This window comes from Poecilia formosa, unplaced genomic scaffold (genome assembly GCF_000485575.1).
Source record: "Poecilia formosa unplaced genomic scaffold, Poecilia_formosa-5.1.2 Scaffold469, whole genome shotgun sequence".
Classification (NCBI taxonomy): domain Eukaryota; kingdom Metazoa; phylum Chordata; class Actinopteri; order Cyprinodontiformes; family Poeciliidae; genus Poecilia; species Poecilia formosa.
Window position 1 is genome coordinate 244,824 of NW_006800408.1, and position 15,715 is coordinate 260,538.

General features: G+C 40.4%; 2 protein-coding genes across 8 annotated transcripts in view; both read right to left on the reverse strand.

Moving 5' to 3' along the window:
* Nucleotides 1-99: 99 nt before the first annotated feature.
* cep70 (centrosomal protein 70) lies at nt 100-6,586 on the reverse strand. Of its 7 annotated transcripts, none has more exons than XM_016664125.1 (15): nt 6,425-6,586; nt 6,261-6,316; nt 5,948-5,969; nt 5,474-5,573; nt 5,248-5,371; nt 3,854-4,037; nt 2,802-3,002; nt 2,640-2,728; nt 1,948-2,020; nt 1,724-1,864; nt 1,508-1,651; nt 1,263-1,431; nt 1,102-1,189; nt 924-1,003; nt 100-830 (listed from the first exon to the last, which is right to left on the reverse strand). In XM_016664125.1, the coding sequence occupies exons 3-15, from the start codon at nt 5,954-5,956 to the stop codon at nt 769-771; spliced, it is 1,464 nt and encodes a 487-aa protein (XP_016519611.1). In that variant the 5' UTR covers nt 5,957-5,969; nt 6,261-6,316; nt 6,425-6,586; the 3' UTR covers nt 100-768. The 7 variants fall into 7 exon arrangements, with proteins under 7 accessions (XP_016519611.1, XP_016519613.1, XP_016519607.1 ...); XM_016664127.1 differs by having other exon boundaries at nt 5,474-5,500; nt 6,425-6,585; XM_016664121.1 differs by lacking the exons at nt 5,948-5,969; nt 6,261-6,316; nt 6,425-6,586 and adding an exon at nt 5,644-5,820 and having other exon boundaries at nt 3,857-4,037.
* A 2,362-nt stretch (nt 6,587-8,948) lies between these two features.
* Nucleotides 8,949-15,715, reverse strand: part of LOC103156199 (double-stranded RNA-specific editase 1-like) — a 34,717-nt gene continuing 27,950 nt past the window's right edge. The window contains exons 6-10 of the mRNA XM_016664118.1: nt 15,315-15,469; nt 15,046-15,214; nt 14,211-14,392; nt 11,524-11,702; nt 8,949-11,225 (exon numbers count right to left, since the gene is read on the reverse strand). Of these exons, the coding sequence (XP_016519604.1) occupies nt 11,043-11,225; nt 11,524-11,702; nt 14,211-14,392; nt 15,046-15,214; nt 15,315-15,469 (868 nt within the window). The 3' untranslated portion in view covers nt 8,949-11,042. The remainder of the gene's footprint in view (nt 11,226-11,523; nt 11,703-14,210; nt 14,393-15,045; nt 15,215-15,314; nt 15,470-15,715) is intronic.

Here is a 15,715-nt window from a genome sequence, read left to right on the forward strand (position 1 = left end):
GTTTTCTAATTTAGACTTTCACAACGACTGTCCAGACTGGTCAGCATTTTATGGCTCATTGACAACAATGAAATTATATAAAAATCTTTAAAAGAAATGAGGAGCAGATAATCATTCCATTTATTAAAACTATTTTATCAGTCAGATGAGCTCTGGATATATGGAAAACATTGCTTAAGATATTTTAAATCTTTATTCATTCTTTTATTGTGAGGTAGAGGAGCACAACACTTTGTCTCTGGTGCCAATTTACCTAAGCATTGTTCTGGGCTCTGTCACAGCTTTTCAAGCAAAGAGAGCCCTGTTCGCAAAATACATGTTATACAGAGTAAAATGACGTAAGAACATGGTTGGAACACACGATTATAAACTTGTTTTCAAGATTTTTTCATCATTTCATCACTGAAATGACTAAAAGTTGATTCCATGTTTTTCCAGCCTATGGTGCAATTCTGGCAGGATTGTATGAGAGAGGTTACACAGTCATTCACAGGAATTTAATCCTGTAATTCCCACTGTACAGATCTAGTTCCTGGGAAAGGTAGCTCAGGCAATTCCTGTCGAGGAATCTGAAACGAAACATTTTCAGTTGGATTTCTGTTTTATTTTAGGCACATGGTCGTTGTGTGCTGCCATCTGATGGTGAGAAACATACTACTAAGCTCAGTGGGTGGTTCTGCAGCCATCAATGTCTGAAACTTGATGGCCGCAGTTGTGATGACAACATAAGTAAATGTAAGCAGTAAACGTCCAGTGGAGAAGGGAGGATCACTGAGCCGCCTGTTTCAGAGACTGCAGAGCAGGAAGTATGTCGTCCAGGTGACTCACACCTGCAACACACAGAGAGCCATGTCAACAGATCATGCAGAGGAAAGGAGACCATGTAGTCATCCTAAAGTTTGACTGTAGTAAAGCAAAGATACCAAGTATCTTTAAGATTTCTGTCACGAGGTTGTGGAAAGCAGGGAAAAACTCATCATGTTGCTTCACTTTGATAATGATGCTGAAAAACAAAAGCAGACAACAGAAAAGCAGCTTCATGAAGACCAGCACAGAACCTGTAACAAGAAAAAACTAAGTGCTGCTGGTGGGATAATGAACCTGTCAATGTCTGCCCGTCCCAGTCCTGGATCCAAGGAGACCAGTCTGGAGACCTGGTCCACAACTTCAGTAGGAGAAGCTTTGCTGTCTAACATCCCATGGAAAGGTTAGCGAGGCTTTATGTGAAACATGGACAACTGAAGCTAATTTTTGAAAGTCACCTAGGTCCAGAACATTTTGGAGGTTCCTCATGGTGTTGGTCATCTCTCCCAGTCGGGTGTAGACCTCGTTCATTCGAGGGTAAACTCCGCTGAGGGAGGGAACGTCAAACAGTTTCTGGAAGTGAGCCACCATGGAAGCCAAGGTGTATCGAGTGGGACTCCTGAGCATCTGGCAGGACAAGCATGAAGACTTCAGCACCAGGAACAAAAAGCTGAGTTCTAATCTCAGAAAAGTAAAGATTAACCTGTTTATCGTCAGAAGAGGCATTCTCCAGCAGCGCCTCCACCAGCAGCATCATGTCCTCCACCTTAAGTGTTTTTGCATCAACATCACAGGGCTGCAGTGGCATCAGTGTGGCACTCAGTTTATTCAGTCGGCTATGAAGATCCTGAACACAGGAACACTCTGGTCAAAGCAGCTTCCAGCACTGAGTAAATACCGAGGCTGTCTGAGTATTTACCCTGAGCATGTGGAGCTGCTGGGACCACTGCTCCAGAGTGGGAAGGACAGCCTGGAATTCTGCTTCCTCCGATTCCCTGGGCCAGCGTTGATACTGCTGCAGCCTGGGATTGATAACGAGCGTGTTGATCTCAGTCAACAGCTGAAGAGCAGAAAAATTGGAACAAAGCGTTGACAGACAGGAAGTTACCACAAACTAATCTGCTCAGAGGAAAGCTGACTTACGTGGTGATACTGGACCCGTTGCCTGGAGGTTTGGGACTGCTCCATGGTGCTCCCAGTGAGGTCACTTCTACATCTAATCAGTGCAAAAAAGCAGATTTCTTCAAAACAAAACTACTTCCTGTTTCAGTACTGAGCTTTAAATAAATCCTTCAGTCAAACACATTTTGAATCAATCAAAAGTTGCAGTGGAAAGTAAATTATTGATGACATTTGCAGATTTTTCCATAGAGCTTATTGAATATATAGACAATGTAGCTTGGAAAGCTGAAATACCTCGGCACAATGCTCCTTGATATGCTATTGGCTGGCATTTGCAAAGCAGCTAATGCAGAAGCATCATTTATTTTCCTTGGCACTGATTGGCAGAGATAACGAAGCCCGTAGTGTTAGCTTCTGCTGTCAAGCCATGATGCCTTACACTTTGCAGATTACTGCACATTAAGTATTAATACGGAAAGTTGTGTGTGTTAGTGTGTTTATTTGTTGCTTGAACTATTGGAATAGATATTCATAAATGTGATTCCTAACCTCTGTGAATAGTGTAATACCTTTACATGACCCATTTGACCTATTAAGGTATTATTCCACCCTATTTAGAGATATCAATCTTATCTGGTGTCTCTTTTCTTGGCCTAAACACACAAACAGTCACATGAAGTTTAGTTCAAAACCATCTCTGGTGACAAACACACCTTGTGTCCAGTTCCGACTTGAGCCGTTCCACCTCTTCCTCCAACTCCTGTATGTGAGAGTTGCTTTCCTTCTGCTGGTCCTGATGTGTCTGGGCACAAGCCGAGGAATCAGACCTGCTTTAAGAACACAACCTGAACAACAAGAACGGCTTAGAGAAATACCTTGAGGATGGTTTTGAAAGACGGGGAGACGGAGGCAGAGGTCCTCTTTGTAGCTTGATCCAAATGTTTGGACTCCTGTAATCGACTCTGTCGAGTCAGTCGCTGTTCCTCTTCTTTGACAGTCAAATACAGTTTCTTCCTGAGCTGTGCTGTTTCTTCCTCCAGACTGACTACCTTCTTCTCCAGCAGCAGATATCTCCTCTACAAACAAACAGTGGTGTCATCCCAACTGCCAACTCTCACAGCTGAGTAAATGAAAAGACGACTTTGGACGTGTGAGCAGACCTGCCGCATCAATAAACTGCATGATAAATTAAAACGAGCTCAATAATTTCCATTTTCATAATTTATCCATTTTCTCTTTTGTCTCTCTTTCTACCAAAACTGGATAACAAAAGCCTTAACTAGCCTTTTTTAGAAGCACAATTTTGTTTGCAAAAACTTCATCACTCATTTGATTTGTTGTTTATTTTGTTTATTTATTTTGGATATTTGAAAATGCTTCCAGTTTCAGTCTTAAATGTTGATTAGAATTTAAAGTTTATTTATCTTCAAAAGGCATTCTTGCATTATTATGCCATTGCAATAATATTATTTCAAAATGGCCTCAAAACAACAATATTATCATTTATTGCAAAAACATCTGGGACAACTTAACGTCCAGCAAAGTGTTTTATTGTGACCCAATTCTGTGCAAAAGTTCAGTTTTGTTTCTCCTTTCACCAGATAAGCAGCTTGTCAGTTCATATGTTTTATGTAATTATTAAATTTTCTGAGACGCAGAACTTTGAGATTTCTTTCTTTGCAACTAGTCTTAACCATCAAAATTACAAGAAATACAAACTTAACATGTCACTGTGTGGAATTGCTCTATATAACTTTCTGAATGACAGAAAATCTTGAACTTTTTTTTTCTTTTTTTACCATATTCTGCTTTTTTATACATACATTTATAAAAGTTTCTGTAAATACTTGGACATAAACAACATAGAATTTTTTCTGGCCAACAGACCAACATATAAGTACCAGAGAAGAACAAAAACTCAGTAAGCCACCTTAGCCTCTTTGCTTTCCTTCTGCAGCTGCTGGGTGAGGCTGTGCTGCTGGACCGCCTTCCCCAGGCAGCGCTCCTCCAGGTGCTGAACTCTGCCCTTCACCTCATCCAGCAGCCCCTGCAGCTCAGTGGCTCTTTGGGACTGCTGAGCTGCATGACTCATGTGCTTCTGTACCTCCTCTCTGACAACACACATACAGTAAAGTGTCACTTAGTTTGCTCTGTAATGTCCACATATCTTCAAATATCTACGTAGTTCTAATCAAGAGGAAATTAAATATCTGACAGATTATTAGATTTAGAGTCAGAGATGGTTGCATTGAAGGTTACAGAGAATATTGCTGATTTCCATGGTCACCAGTCAGGGGCCCTCAGATGCTGATGAGATTGGGTGACAGGAGGACAGGTGGTCCACACAGAACCAGATCCATTATTAAAGAGCCAGAGCTTGGTACGACACTGAGCCTGCTGTTTGTTCTCTAGCAGGATGAAATCTGCAAACCACACTGATGGTTTCAGTTACTTCATATTGTAGATTTAATATTGGTGAAGAAATGAAGATACAGAAATGTTTTTTGTGCCCATTAGATTTCTAAACCTCATACTGTGGTTACTGACTGAATCATCTACTCTGAAGCAAGGTATTGCCATCAAATCCAAGACAAAATATAGATTATCTGAATAATCTGAAAAAATACAGCTGATTTAAATACAAATTCTACTTATTGGATTTCAAAACTGTGCTTTCTCACAAGTCCTGCCAGAAATTGTAAATATAATGCCTAATAAAAGTAGTACATCCGCACAACTTGTTTCACGTGTGTTTGAGGGCATCTGTGCAAACATGGTGCCAATCTCTGTAGCTCCTCCAGAGTCACCAGTGCTCTTCTGATTAAATTCAAAAATACATGATTTATCTGAAAGGGAAATTAAATGTTACCGCAACTCATATTCAAGTGTCTTCAAAGAGTTGTTATGGATATTCATGCTGTGAGCAAAAAGGATCTCCAGTAGCAGACAGTCAACAAATCTCAAGAAGTTTCTGATTGAAGACTTCTTTTTTGGTTCAGCTAGGATTTTGTCTTGTAGTTGAGATGTTATTTGAGCTTTTGAGATTCTAATCAGTGGCTCCCAGTTGTAAAAAAAAACAAAAAAAACAACAATGTTGCCATGGGTGTGCATCATAGCAACTGTCCTAAAGTAAAAAAACAAAAACAAAAAAAAAAAACACGTAAAACACCGGAAGGAATTATTTTTGGGAATTCTCCAAACATTCAATGTTTAACAATTCACAAAAATTATTGCAACAAATTGTACTCACACATGCCGCTGCCATGAGCGGCACAGTTAGTAGTGAATCACCCAACATGGTGATTTGAGTAACAGACGTACTTGAGCTTGTTGTTAGACTTGACAAGCTCTTGGATGAGCGCCTGTCTCCTCTCAGAGTCCATCAGCATCATCCTCAGAGTCATTCTCAACTCATTCACTGACTTCTTGTCCAGCAGGACCAAATCTGTGGGACACATGCAGGTCCCATCATCAAGAAATGTGCAAATAAAAACTACATCAGACATTGCAGCTGTGAAACATCCATTTCAGAAACAAATCTCCTCACCTGTGAGGTTCCTATTCTCCACAGGGTCCGCAAAGAACACAGGCTTAAAGCCGTGATGCTGCAGCAGTTTGTTCACATCATCCCATTCTACCTGCTCCTGCTGCAACGCACAGCCACAATCAGCATCAGTCAAACCTGCTCCACATACATAATGAAGATTTAAGTGGTACCTGAAACTGCCCATGGGTCCACAGATAAACATAAGTCTTATTTGTAATGCATGGAAAATGCATTGTTCTGGCGTCTGTACCCATTCTTAAGCCGTATGCAGTTGTTACCAGTTTAACTCCTAAATAAATGTGTTCCAAAGTGTGCAGGAGCTGACCCTCCTGTCAGTGATCCTATCTCTGAGAGAAGAGAGCAATTACAACTCAACAATGAAGGAAAGGCGATCCACCAGGGGAGGGGCCCTCCACTTCACACACACACACACACACACACACACACACACTAAAAGGTGAGGAGGAGTCTTACCGGCTTCATCTTCTTTACATGCCTACAGGAAACAAAGCAAAAACAGCTGGGTCAATACCACAGCCCTCTTTTAGTGACAGTAAGTGATGCCTTCAAGTGGAATGAGTACAGACCCATTTTTTACCTGGTGCCACTCTAGAAGGAAAACTCTCAACTCTTGGAATGAACCCCTCCAGATCAAATTTTAAGCACTTCACTCTCTTATCAGTTTACCTGATACCATTTACAGTTGACTTATAAGCTGAATTTTAAGGCCATCCCTTTAATGAGCTTTTTACTAACACATTTTAAGTTTTAAAAGAGTGAAACAGACCTTAAATGCGATGCTAACTCCGGCTTCTTGGCACTGCCTCTCGTCAGTTAAGCTAGCTAAAGGAAAACCGAACAGAATAGCATCTGTAGCTAACAATAAAACAGCGCATTGGGATATAAAATAATGACATAAAACATTTATAAATACAAAACGCCATAAATTACCTTGCCAACCATCTCCGTACAAACTTGCTGCAAAGAGCAGCGCGCTTCCGCAGTTCAAACTGTGCGTCCTGACGCAATTATTAAACAAAAGGACTTTAACCAATCCGATGACAAATCAACAAAACAGCGCTTTATTGCCCCACGACCACAAGATGGCGGTAACGTGACAGTTAAACCAGTCCCGATGACGGATCATCTTTACATCCCTGCAGGAAACAAAGCAGAAACAGCTGGGTCAATACCACAGCCCTCTTTTAGCGGTAATAAGTGATGCCTTCAAGTGTAATGACTACAGACACACTTATGGAAGATCTGTATCAAATTCGTTTCAATAATAGAATGAATATTATATAATATTATTTGCAGAGATGAACACCTCTGGTTGATTTTACAGTCGAGGAAAACATCCAGGTGCTTTAATAAAATGATCTCCCTCTACTTACATCATGTCTGACCTTTCTTGTCTCTAGCAGGGGGGATCTCTTATGTCAGTATAGTGGTGTGCTCAGCAGAGGGATTGGAGTATCCATGGAGTCAGAAAGCAAAGGTCATTGTCATTTATTAATGGATAGATGAGAGCAAAGAGTCTGGCCACTCACTGTGTCCCTGCATGAATCAACTCCACTGAGCAGAAAATTGAAATGGAAATTTAAGCCTTCACAGAGTCGAGGATTCCGTTGACCTGTGCTGTATGATTTTATGATTTGTGGTAACTGCTTACATCACCTTGATGCAGCCTGGACCACCCAACTTACTGACACTTCAACCTAGAACCATTAAAAAGTGTACATTTATATTCAGCTCCCTGTGTGATTGATGTGTAAAACCATCTACAGTCTGAAGGGTTTTTTCCTTCCTTCATTGAAAAAATCCTCATGTTCAGTTAGATTTAATGGAGAACATCAGTTTCAAGTCCTACCTCAGTTGGATTTAGTTCTGGACTTTGATTAGGTCATTTTTACAAATATGCTTTTTTAACACATTTAAGCTGTTTATGTCGTCTATCCGACATGTGATGTCATCTAGTTGATGTCCTGAAGCAGAGGTTTAGATTATTCAATTCAATTCAATTAAAAAATACTTTATTGATCCCAAAAGGAAATCAAAAGTTGTTGTAACTCATATTAACTCAGATTCTTCAAATAGTTATTGTAGATATTGACGGGTGTTGGTAGGACAGATCTCTTGTAGTGGTCTGTGTTACAGAGAATTTGAAGTAGCCTCTGACTGAAGACACTCTGCCTTCCCAAGACAGTCTCATGAAGACGAAGGTCAGGGTTGTCCATAATTTTCGTGATTTTATGAAGAATCCTCCATGGCATCATCATATTCATAGGTTCCACAGTCCCTACAACAGAACCAGCCTTTTTTAACAGGCTGTTGAGCCTTTTTAGGTTCCTGGCTCTGATGCTGCTGCCCCAACAGATGACTACAGAAGAGATGACGCTGTAAACAAGACACTTATAGAAGATCTGTATCTTGAAAGATCTTGCTTCCTCAAGAAGTACAGTCTGCTTTGACCCTTCAGATAGATGCTTCCTGGTTGCGTCTCCAGTCCAGTCTGTTGTCCCAGTGAACACCATGATGGAAAAAGGGTTTGACCTAACCTTGTTTCTCCAGAAATCAACAATCATCTCCTGTTTTGTCTACATTCACAATGAAATGATTGTTTTAGTCTACCAGCTGTCCTCAGCCTCTTGTCCATCTCTGGTCCGTCCTAGAACTGCAGACCCTAACCCTTACCCTAACTCTTGTGCTGGAAGTCTGAAGTGTACAGAGTAAAAATGAAACCTTGAGAGTACAGGCCCTGTGGTGCTTTTGTGTTGCTGATCACCTGGTTAGACACACCTCACAAACTGTGGTTTGTGTGTGAGGTAGTCATGAGGTAAGTGATTGTTCAGGCCTCCACCTGTGTCTTCTGGAATTTCTGACAAAGCAAATCAGGCTGAATTGTGTTAAATGCACTGGAGAAACCAAAGAAAAATTTCCTCTCTGCAGCTTCTCTACTGTTATACATTACACCATTGAGACAGTGCCTTGCCCACGGCCAAATTCATCTGGCACCATCACTTTGGAGGCAGACGAATCCAACCCACTATACCCACTCCCACTATCATTACTTTCTTCATGTACAGCCAAACATGGCCAATCACCCAGGGTCTTTCTGCATGGAGTTTGCATGTTCTCCCTGTGCATGCTGGGTTCTCTCTGGGTACTCCAGCTTCCTCCCACAGTCCAAATATCAGGTTAATTGGTCTCTCTAAATTCTCCCTATGTGTGAGTGTGTGTGTGTGGTTGTTTGTCCTGTCGGTCTCTGTGTTGTCCTGCGACAGACTGTCCAGGGTGACCCCGCCTCTCGCCCGAAATGTCTTGCTGGAGAGGCACCAGCTACCCACTAGGGGCAAGGGTGTTAGAAAATGGATGGATGGATAAATATTTTAATGAATAAATATTTTTTGATTTGTTTCCAAGTACAACTAGTTAAAAACAACAAAACCAGACAAAATGACAGTAATATATTTTATTAAATATTTTGTCAGGTTTTACATATTCTTTTATGTTTTACCTGTAGAGCTCATGCATTGTGCCTCACAGTTGGACTTTATCATGTCACTGAGAAAACAATCAGCAATAAAGTTTTCTCACTCATCCACAAATGTAGGTTCTGAGGAAATAGAGATATCATTTCTGCTAATGAAGAACTGACACACAGATAGTCATTGTTCTCCATTCACCCACTCCAATGCACTTTGCTACAGTCAGAAACATGTCACCCTGCCAAGCAAGAATGCCATTAAAGTGAATGAGTTTGTGCAAATATCCAGCTCACATCTACAAAAGAAAAGCGGTGCTATGTCACAAAACAGGACTACAAAAAGAATCTAGTTAGAAGCAAGGGGATAAAGGGCTGAAATATATTAAATATCAAATAGGAATTAATTCATAGATATAATATGTCCTGCAAAGGCAAATACAAAGTAAAACATGCTCAAGGAAATACAACATTTTTTTATTCCATCTTTTAATGTTTTAGGGGGTAGATCACACTACATTGAAATCCGCATCACATATAAAAAGTTTCACAAATTATTATTAAAGGCAGAAAACACTAATAAAAACAAGGGAAATGAGGATTCTTCAGGTAATTATCCTGGCATCACTTTTGGTGAGTTTGTAAATTAAGTTAAACATTAAAACAGACATAAAATATACATAAAGACTTCAATCAAAAGAAATATTTTAAAATGTTTGGTCCATGCTAATAAAATTTCTACCCAAATGTTACCGTAAAACTGTAAAGGGGCTAATACGGAGCAATAATTTAAATAAAGTATGAGATAGCTCATTTGCCATTTTATGACCTTTAGACATGTTGGCACCTTTACCTAAACGCAGAGCTAAAGGGAATAAACATGGCCCTGCTGTTTACCATGAAAGTGGCACAGATTGCTAACATAAAATGCCAAGTGAAACTTTAAATGTCAATTTAAACAGTTAGTCTGTTCTGAAGTCATTAAGCATGATTTTCCAGTAACTACTATTATCATGCACATTGTGATGTCACCTTGGCTTCTGAAGTAAATCCTTGATGACTGCTAGGAAGGCTGAAAGAAAATTATATATAATTACAGTTCTTACAGAGGACTCTACATTTCTGGTTAAGATCAGTACTGTCAGGTCAAAGCATTGCAAAAACTGGAGGTCAAACATGAATAACAAATCTTTGATTAGAGCGTCTAGATGACAGTGTGAGCAGAAGACCTCATGTTCCCACTGGATCTAAACTCCTCCTGTTAATCCACATGGCCTTGTTCTAACTCCCTGTAGATCATTTAGAATTCTTCCATTTGTCTGCATGTGTACTACTTTCCATCTGAGCTGATCACTGGTTTTGTGAAACAAACAGTTTTTTAAGCCTGTGAAAATCACATCACCTTGATAACTAGATCTGAATGGGTCATCAAATAAACACTTCAACTGAACTTATTTTTATTGTATATTTGAGCCAGTCTAGGAGTTTGTCCACCACCATGAAGACATATTTAGCATTAAAATTTAGTTTACATCAAATAATAATCATAACCATGTAAACTAAGATTCATGTGATGTTGATTAGCCTAAAATAGACTTCAGTCAATGATAAGACATCATCTTTCACTGTCATGAAATTAAGTTTACAGGATTTCCATCTACCTTGCACACAACTGGAACCAATCATCCACCATATAAAAATACACATAGCCATTATTTTCTCTATTTCTGATGTGAAACTGGATATTTTTTCCCCTGTTTAAGGTCAGTTAAGATTACCAAAACTATTTCTACTTGTTAAATGTTAAATCAGAGAAAGACTTTTTATTACTTTCTTCAAATTCATGGTTCCACTGTCCTGTCGTTACCTTAAATGTGAAGCTGCATCCTACTGAGGGTGGATATGCAGTCAAATATGCAGCAGAACAGAGCTATTCTGTTTCTGCAGACTGCATCATATTTTGTGATTTCCCTCTATTCTATCTCCCATTGAACATACTAATAATGACAAATGTAATAATTTAAGAGTACAGTCTATAGAAAATCAATAGGGAACATACTTCTCCACCTAAGAACCATGACCAGCTCACACACAGTTGCTGAAAGAGAACTGGTCCTGCTCTACAGGTTTCTTAACCCAGGCTCCCAGTCCGGCCTGGAGGAAGGCTCTGAAGAGAGTCTGCTTGGCAGAGTGGTACTGCGCTGCGGCCTGCTTAGCTTCATGGTAGCTCCTGGGCTCCAGTGTTTGAATACGCAGGGTGGAGGACAGCTGTTGAGCATAGAAACAAAAGGGACATTTTAAAGAAAAGTTCATAAAAGATTTCACAGAGTCTGCTCTTGCATAAAAAGCACAACATCAGGGATGAATACAAATTAAGCAAAGTAGTTAGAGGATACAAAGAGGATAAGCCTTGTAATGCTCACTGGCTTTGCTAACACATGCTTCAGTTCAGGTGAGCTATTGTTACCCTGCAAGATAAAATGCATTAGGATCACCTCTGTATGTGATCTGCTCATATTTCCTGTTCTGTCACAATACATGCAGTGTTCTGACTCATAGGTGTTACCTTGCTGTGCAAGTCAATCCAGCGGGTGTACAGAGCATGCTTGCAGAGTCTCGAGGGTCGGCCCAGGTCATCCTTCCCTGTGGTGGCGTTAATCACCTCCAAACCCTGGTCTCCGATGGTCCAGTTCACGCTGAAATTTGGGGCTTTTCCAGGCTGACGAGCCTCTGTGTTACTAATTCCTGTAGAAAATCAGGGTCTTGCTCATTCAGGTTCTTCATCAGACTCTGTCCTTTGAACAGGTTAGATTCTAAAAACATTCTAACAGAGGATTCGTTCATGAGTTTCAAAGCAAGGTTCAAACCAGAAATGTCCCCCTTAACTCAGTGTTTCTCAACCTTTTTTGGCCCAGCGCCCCCCCAGCCTTTATCCAGGTCCCTCACCGCCCCCACCAAAGAATTTATAGGATACTTTACACTGACTATTATTTTATTATAAATATTACTATCACTATTGTAGATATTTTGATTTTTATGCTTGTTTCTGTATTTATCATCAAAAATAATTTCCCAGAGAACAAAAAAGTAATGGGAATAGAAATTATTTTAACAGGCGTCTAAGAAAAATGCAATGAACATTCAACTTAAAATCTGTAGGCCTGACAGCAGCCAATCAGAGTGGAAAAAATATTCTTATTTTTTGCCATTTTCTATTTGTTAAATACTCCACAAAATGAGAAAAGATGTTCAACATGCCAGTTTAAACTTTAAACTATCTGCAAAACGACTGAGCTCTGCAACATTAAAACATGGATAGAACTGTAACTACATTAATCATAGCTCTTCTTCTCTTTAGTGTTTCTGTCAGTTTCTGGTGGTGCAGCTCTGTGCTGCCTTCAGGGGAATGGGACATCAGAGTTTCAGCCATAAAATGTCACCCACATGGCATTTATTGTGCAAACTAGAGCTTTCAGGAGGGGCATCACTTATCATTTATTGACCATCATAAATCTTCACTCATCACCTGCTGCTCCTTCTAATTGTCATCATGTGTTTCACATCATGTGTTGATTTTTCACTGTTCAGCGTCGGATTCTCTGTTTTTATGCCATAATTCACATCTAGTTCGTCGCTCCGTTTTATGTCCCGCTTCTCCTGTTTCAGAGTTTTGCGCGATGTGGGCATCGTTTTTTTTTTGTTTGTTTTTTAACCCCCTAAGGTGCAGGGCGGTCGGGAAGCGTATCGATGGGGAAAAGGCAGACTGACATAAACCTTTTAAAACAACGGAAACAATTTCTGCTTTCTAATTATTGAAATTTAAAAGTGCTGTGTTATTCCATCACACCCGTTTCATACCGGACCACTTACAGCTCCGGTGTTAACGCTATAAAATGAACGCTCTCTATCATGGTATCACCATGGAGGGATTTCTTTATTTAAATGGTTCATTTTTCAGAGGGTATCATGATTTTAGTAATTACATGTTTATAAGAGCGATTTTCTGTTGTCCTTCCATGGAAGCGGGCAGCTTTCAAACGGAAATAAAACACTTTTTAATATAAGTTGCTGCTTTGACATGATCACAGAACTGCCAAAACAAAATACCAGACAAAGTGAATCACAGCACCGTCATCAGCCGGTGTAACTCTGAACTGATGTGGTGAAGCTACAAGTAGCAGGAGAGTGGAGCTACGCCGAGAAGCTAACAGAAGCTAACAAACACTGAAGAGAAGAAGAAGAAGAGCTGCCATCGATACAGTTGCAGCCAAGCATGACTTAATGTTACACGACACAGTTTTACCAAGTTGCTCAAAGTTTAAACTGGTATTGTTGGGTATTTAAGGTGTAAAGTTTACCTTCGACCAAACGCCCCCCAAAGGAATTCCAGCGCCCCCCTTTCGTAAAAATGTCCGCCAGCGCCCCCTGCCGTCCTCTGAACGCCCCCCGGGGGGCGGTACCACCCACGTTGAGAACCGCTACCTTAACTCATAAATATTCTGATTTTTATGGAAACTAGAAATTGATCAGTATAGTGGCAGGTATAAAACGGGTGATGGACACAATACAGTATAACATTTCACACTAAAAATGTCTCTAGCAGTGAAACAGAACCTTCTCCTTACTGTCTTGGTCCTGCTTGCTTATTCAGCTACTGTACACCATGACAGTACAGATTTACATGGACGAGTTACTGCATGCAATCTTAGTCTGAGTAGATTGATTCAATATAATGGTTTTCCTTAGATAGGCCAATTTTAAACAAATTTGAATAACAAATTGAATTTGACTGCACTACTTGATAACTAGGATCATTTGGAATGTAAGTATAATTGTGTGGAAGTAAATTTTTGCAAAGTGCCTTGAGATGACATATGAATTGGCACTATATGAATAAAGTTAATTGATATTGAATTGTAATTGAGTTTTAGTGTGAAATAACACTATGGCAATAAACTAGTTGGTCATTTTTAAGTTTTCAGAAATTGCTACCAGATTTACAGGAATCTGTGTAAGGAAGACCAGTCCTTGAGAAGAACTGTCCTGCAATTCTTATGTGCATCACCTTGTCCAACATACCTGAATTCCCTCATCAGCAGACCTTTAGCTCTACAGAGGACTGCTAATGAGCCATTCATTTGATTCTGGGGTGTTGGAGAGGGATTGCTTCTAAGAGTAGCAGAATAGTAGCTCTCAAGGGCCAGACGTGGCCACCTCTGGAGGACTGTGGGATGCAAGTATGACATCGGTTACCACTGAGCAGAGGCTTGTTCAGGCTGAAAGGTGGCGGTAGCACCTCCATCTCAGTAAGTCTCTGGTACATGGCTCTGGACAGATGGTCCGCATGGTACAAGCTGCCCAGGATGATGCTGGAGAAGTAGATGGGCTGAGTGAAGTAGGTCATCAAAGAGCCTTGGAATCCAACCACATTCCACCTTTTCATGACGCCAAAAGACAAATACAGAAAAGAAACTCAAAGAAAATCACATATCTACAACACCCATTGGACATTCTTGCAATGAAAATGTATCCTAGAAATTCTGACAGTGTAATGTAATTGTAATAAAATTTCTGCTGACTCATCAAAAAGCATAATCCGAGAACATGTTGGATCCTGACATCTACAAATCTAGAGACACAAAGACGACGGTGGTATGAGTTCGCTCTTCAACCTGGTGGGTAAGACATTTCACCTGCCTTACCTGTTGGTGTTCATAACGGCTAACTGTGTGATATAGCATAATCATGTGAAGCATCTTTTAGTGTCCTGAAAAGAACTATGTAAGTCTGATGTTATGTCATCATTTCAGAGTAAGAATGATTAATTCATCATCCCTACATGATGCATGCATGTAGGGATGGTCTACAAAGGTTAAGGGGCAATCATTTTGGGTAAGAAAGTTTTATAGGTATGAATACTTTCATAAGGCATATTATGTCAGAATTTGATCAAAAGTGGATAATTAAAAAGACAACACAGAAAGTACTGACATCTAGGTACAGAGTCTGATGAATCCCAAGGTGTCAAAAAGCTTTACAACAAAAGTGAGTTAGTCAGTTGTCTGTGTGTGGGGGCCAGAAGACAGACCTGGCAATCTTGTCGCTGCAGGACATGGTGAGCAGCCTCTCACCCTGAAGAACCCCGTCCCATGTCTGAATGGTGCTACCAGAGCGCACTGGGATGGTTCCTTCACCAGACTCAATCTTAGTCCGGAGCTGCCCGCGGGCCTTCCTGTTAGGGTGTCTGTCGCTCTGATCTGAGAGATTCAAAGAGAGAAACAAGGAAAATGGAGCAACAACCTCTGAGGAATGACGAGAAAACCTTTTGCTAAAGGCAGCTGAAGAACCCGTCCTTGCCTTCTACAGCAGCTTCGTGAGGTGAAAAGATGCGGGCGTCGCCGCAGGGGGAGGTGCTGATGTACAGGTGGAACTGGACATTTTCACTCAGTCTGAAACCTTGTTTGTTGTCACAGCAGGTGAAGATAGATTTGTGATGATCTTCTTCCTTAGGACTAAAGATTCAAATTCATAAAACAGACAGGAAGTTTAGTTTCAAACTGGTATCAATCAGGCTTATGAAACTGAGTCAACACGCAAGGCAAAGATCACAGTTCTTTTCTATTAATAAGAAAAAGTGGGAGCAGGGCCGCGGTGTAGGGGGGGAATGTGATGACAATTCTAGGGGCCCTGACCAATAGGGGGCCCTCCACAATTTATTTATTTTTTATTCATAGCCGCATTAACGGTGATGGAACAAT

Bases quoted from the DNA above. Each gene is read 5' to 3' on its own strand.
- cep70 (XM_016664120.1), bottom strand. From the start codon at position 5,727: ATGGGTACAGACGCCAGAACAATGCATTTTCCATGCATTACAAATAAG. The intron at 3,003-3,853 runs GCTTACTGAGTT...GTTTGTTTGTAG, and splicing joins AAAGCAAAGAGGCTAAGGTG to AGGAGATATCTGCTGCTGGA. The intron at 2,021-2,639 runs GTGTGTTTGTCA...TGCACTGATTAG, and splicing joins AAGTCGGAACTGGACACAAG to ATGTAGAAGTGACCTCACTG.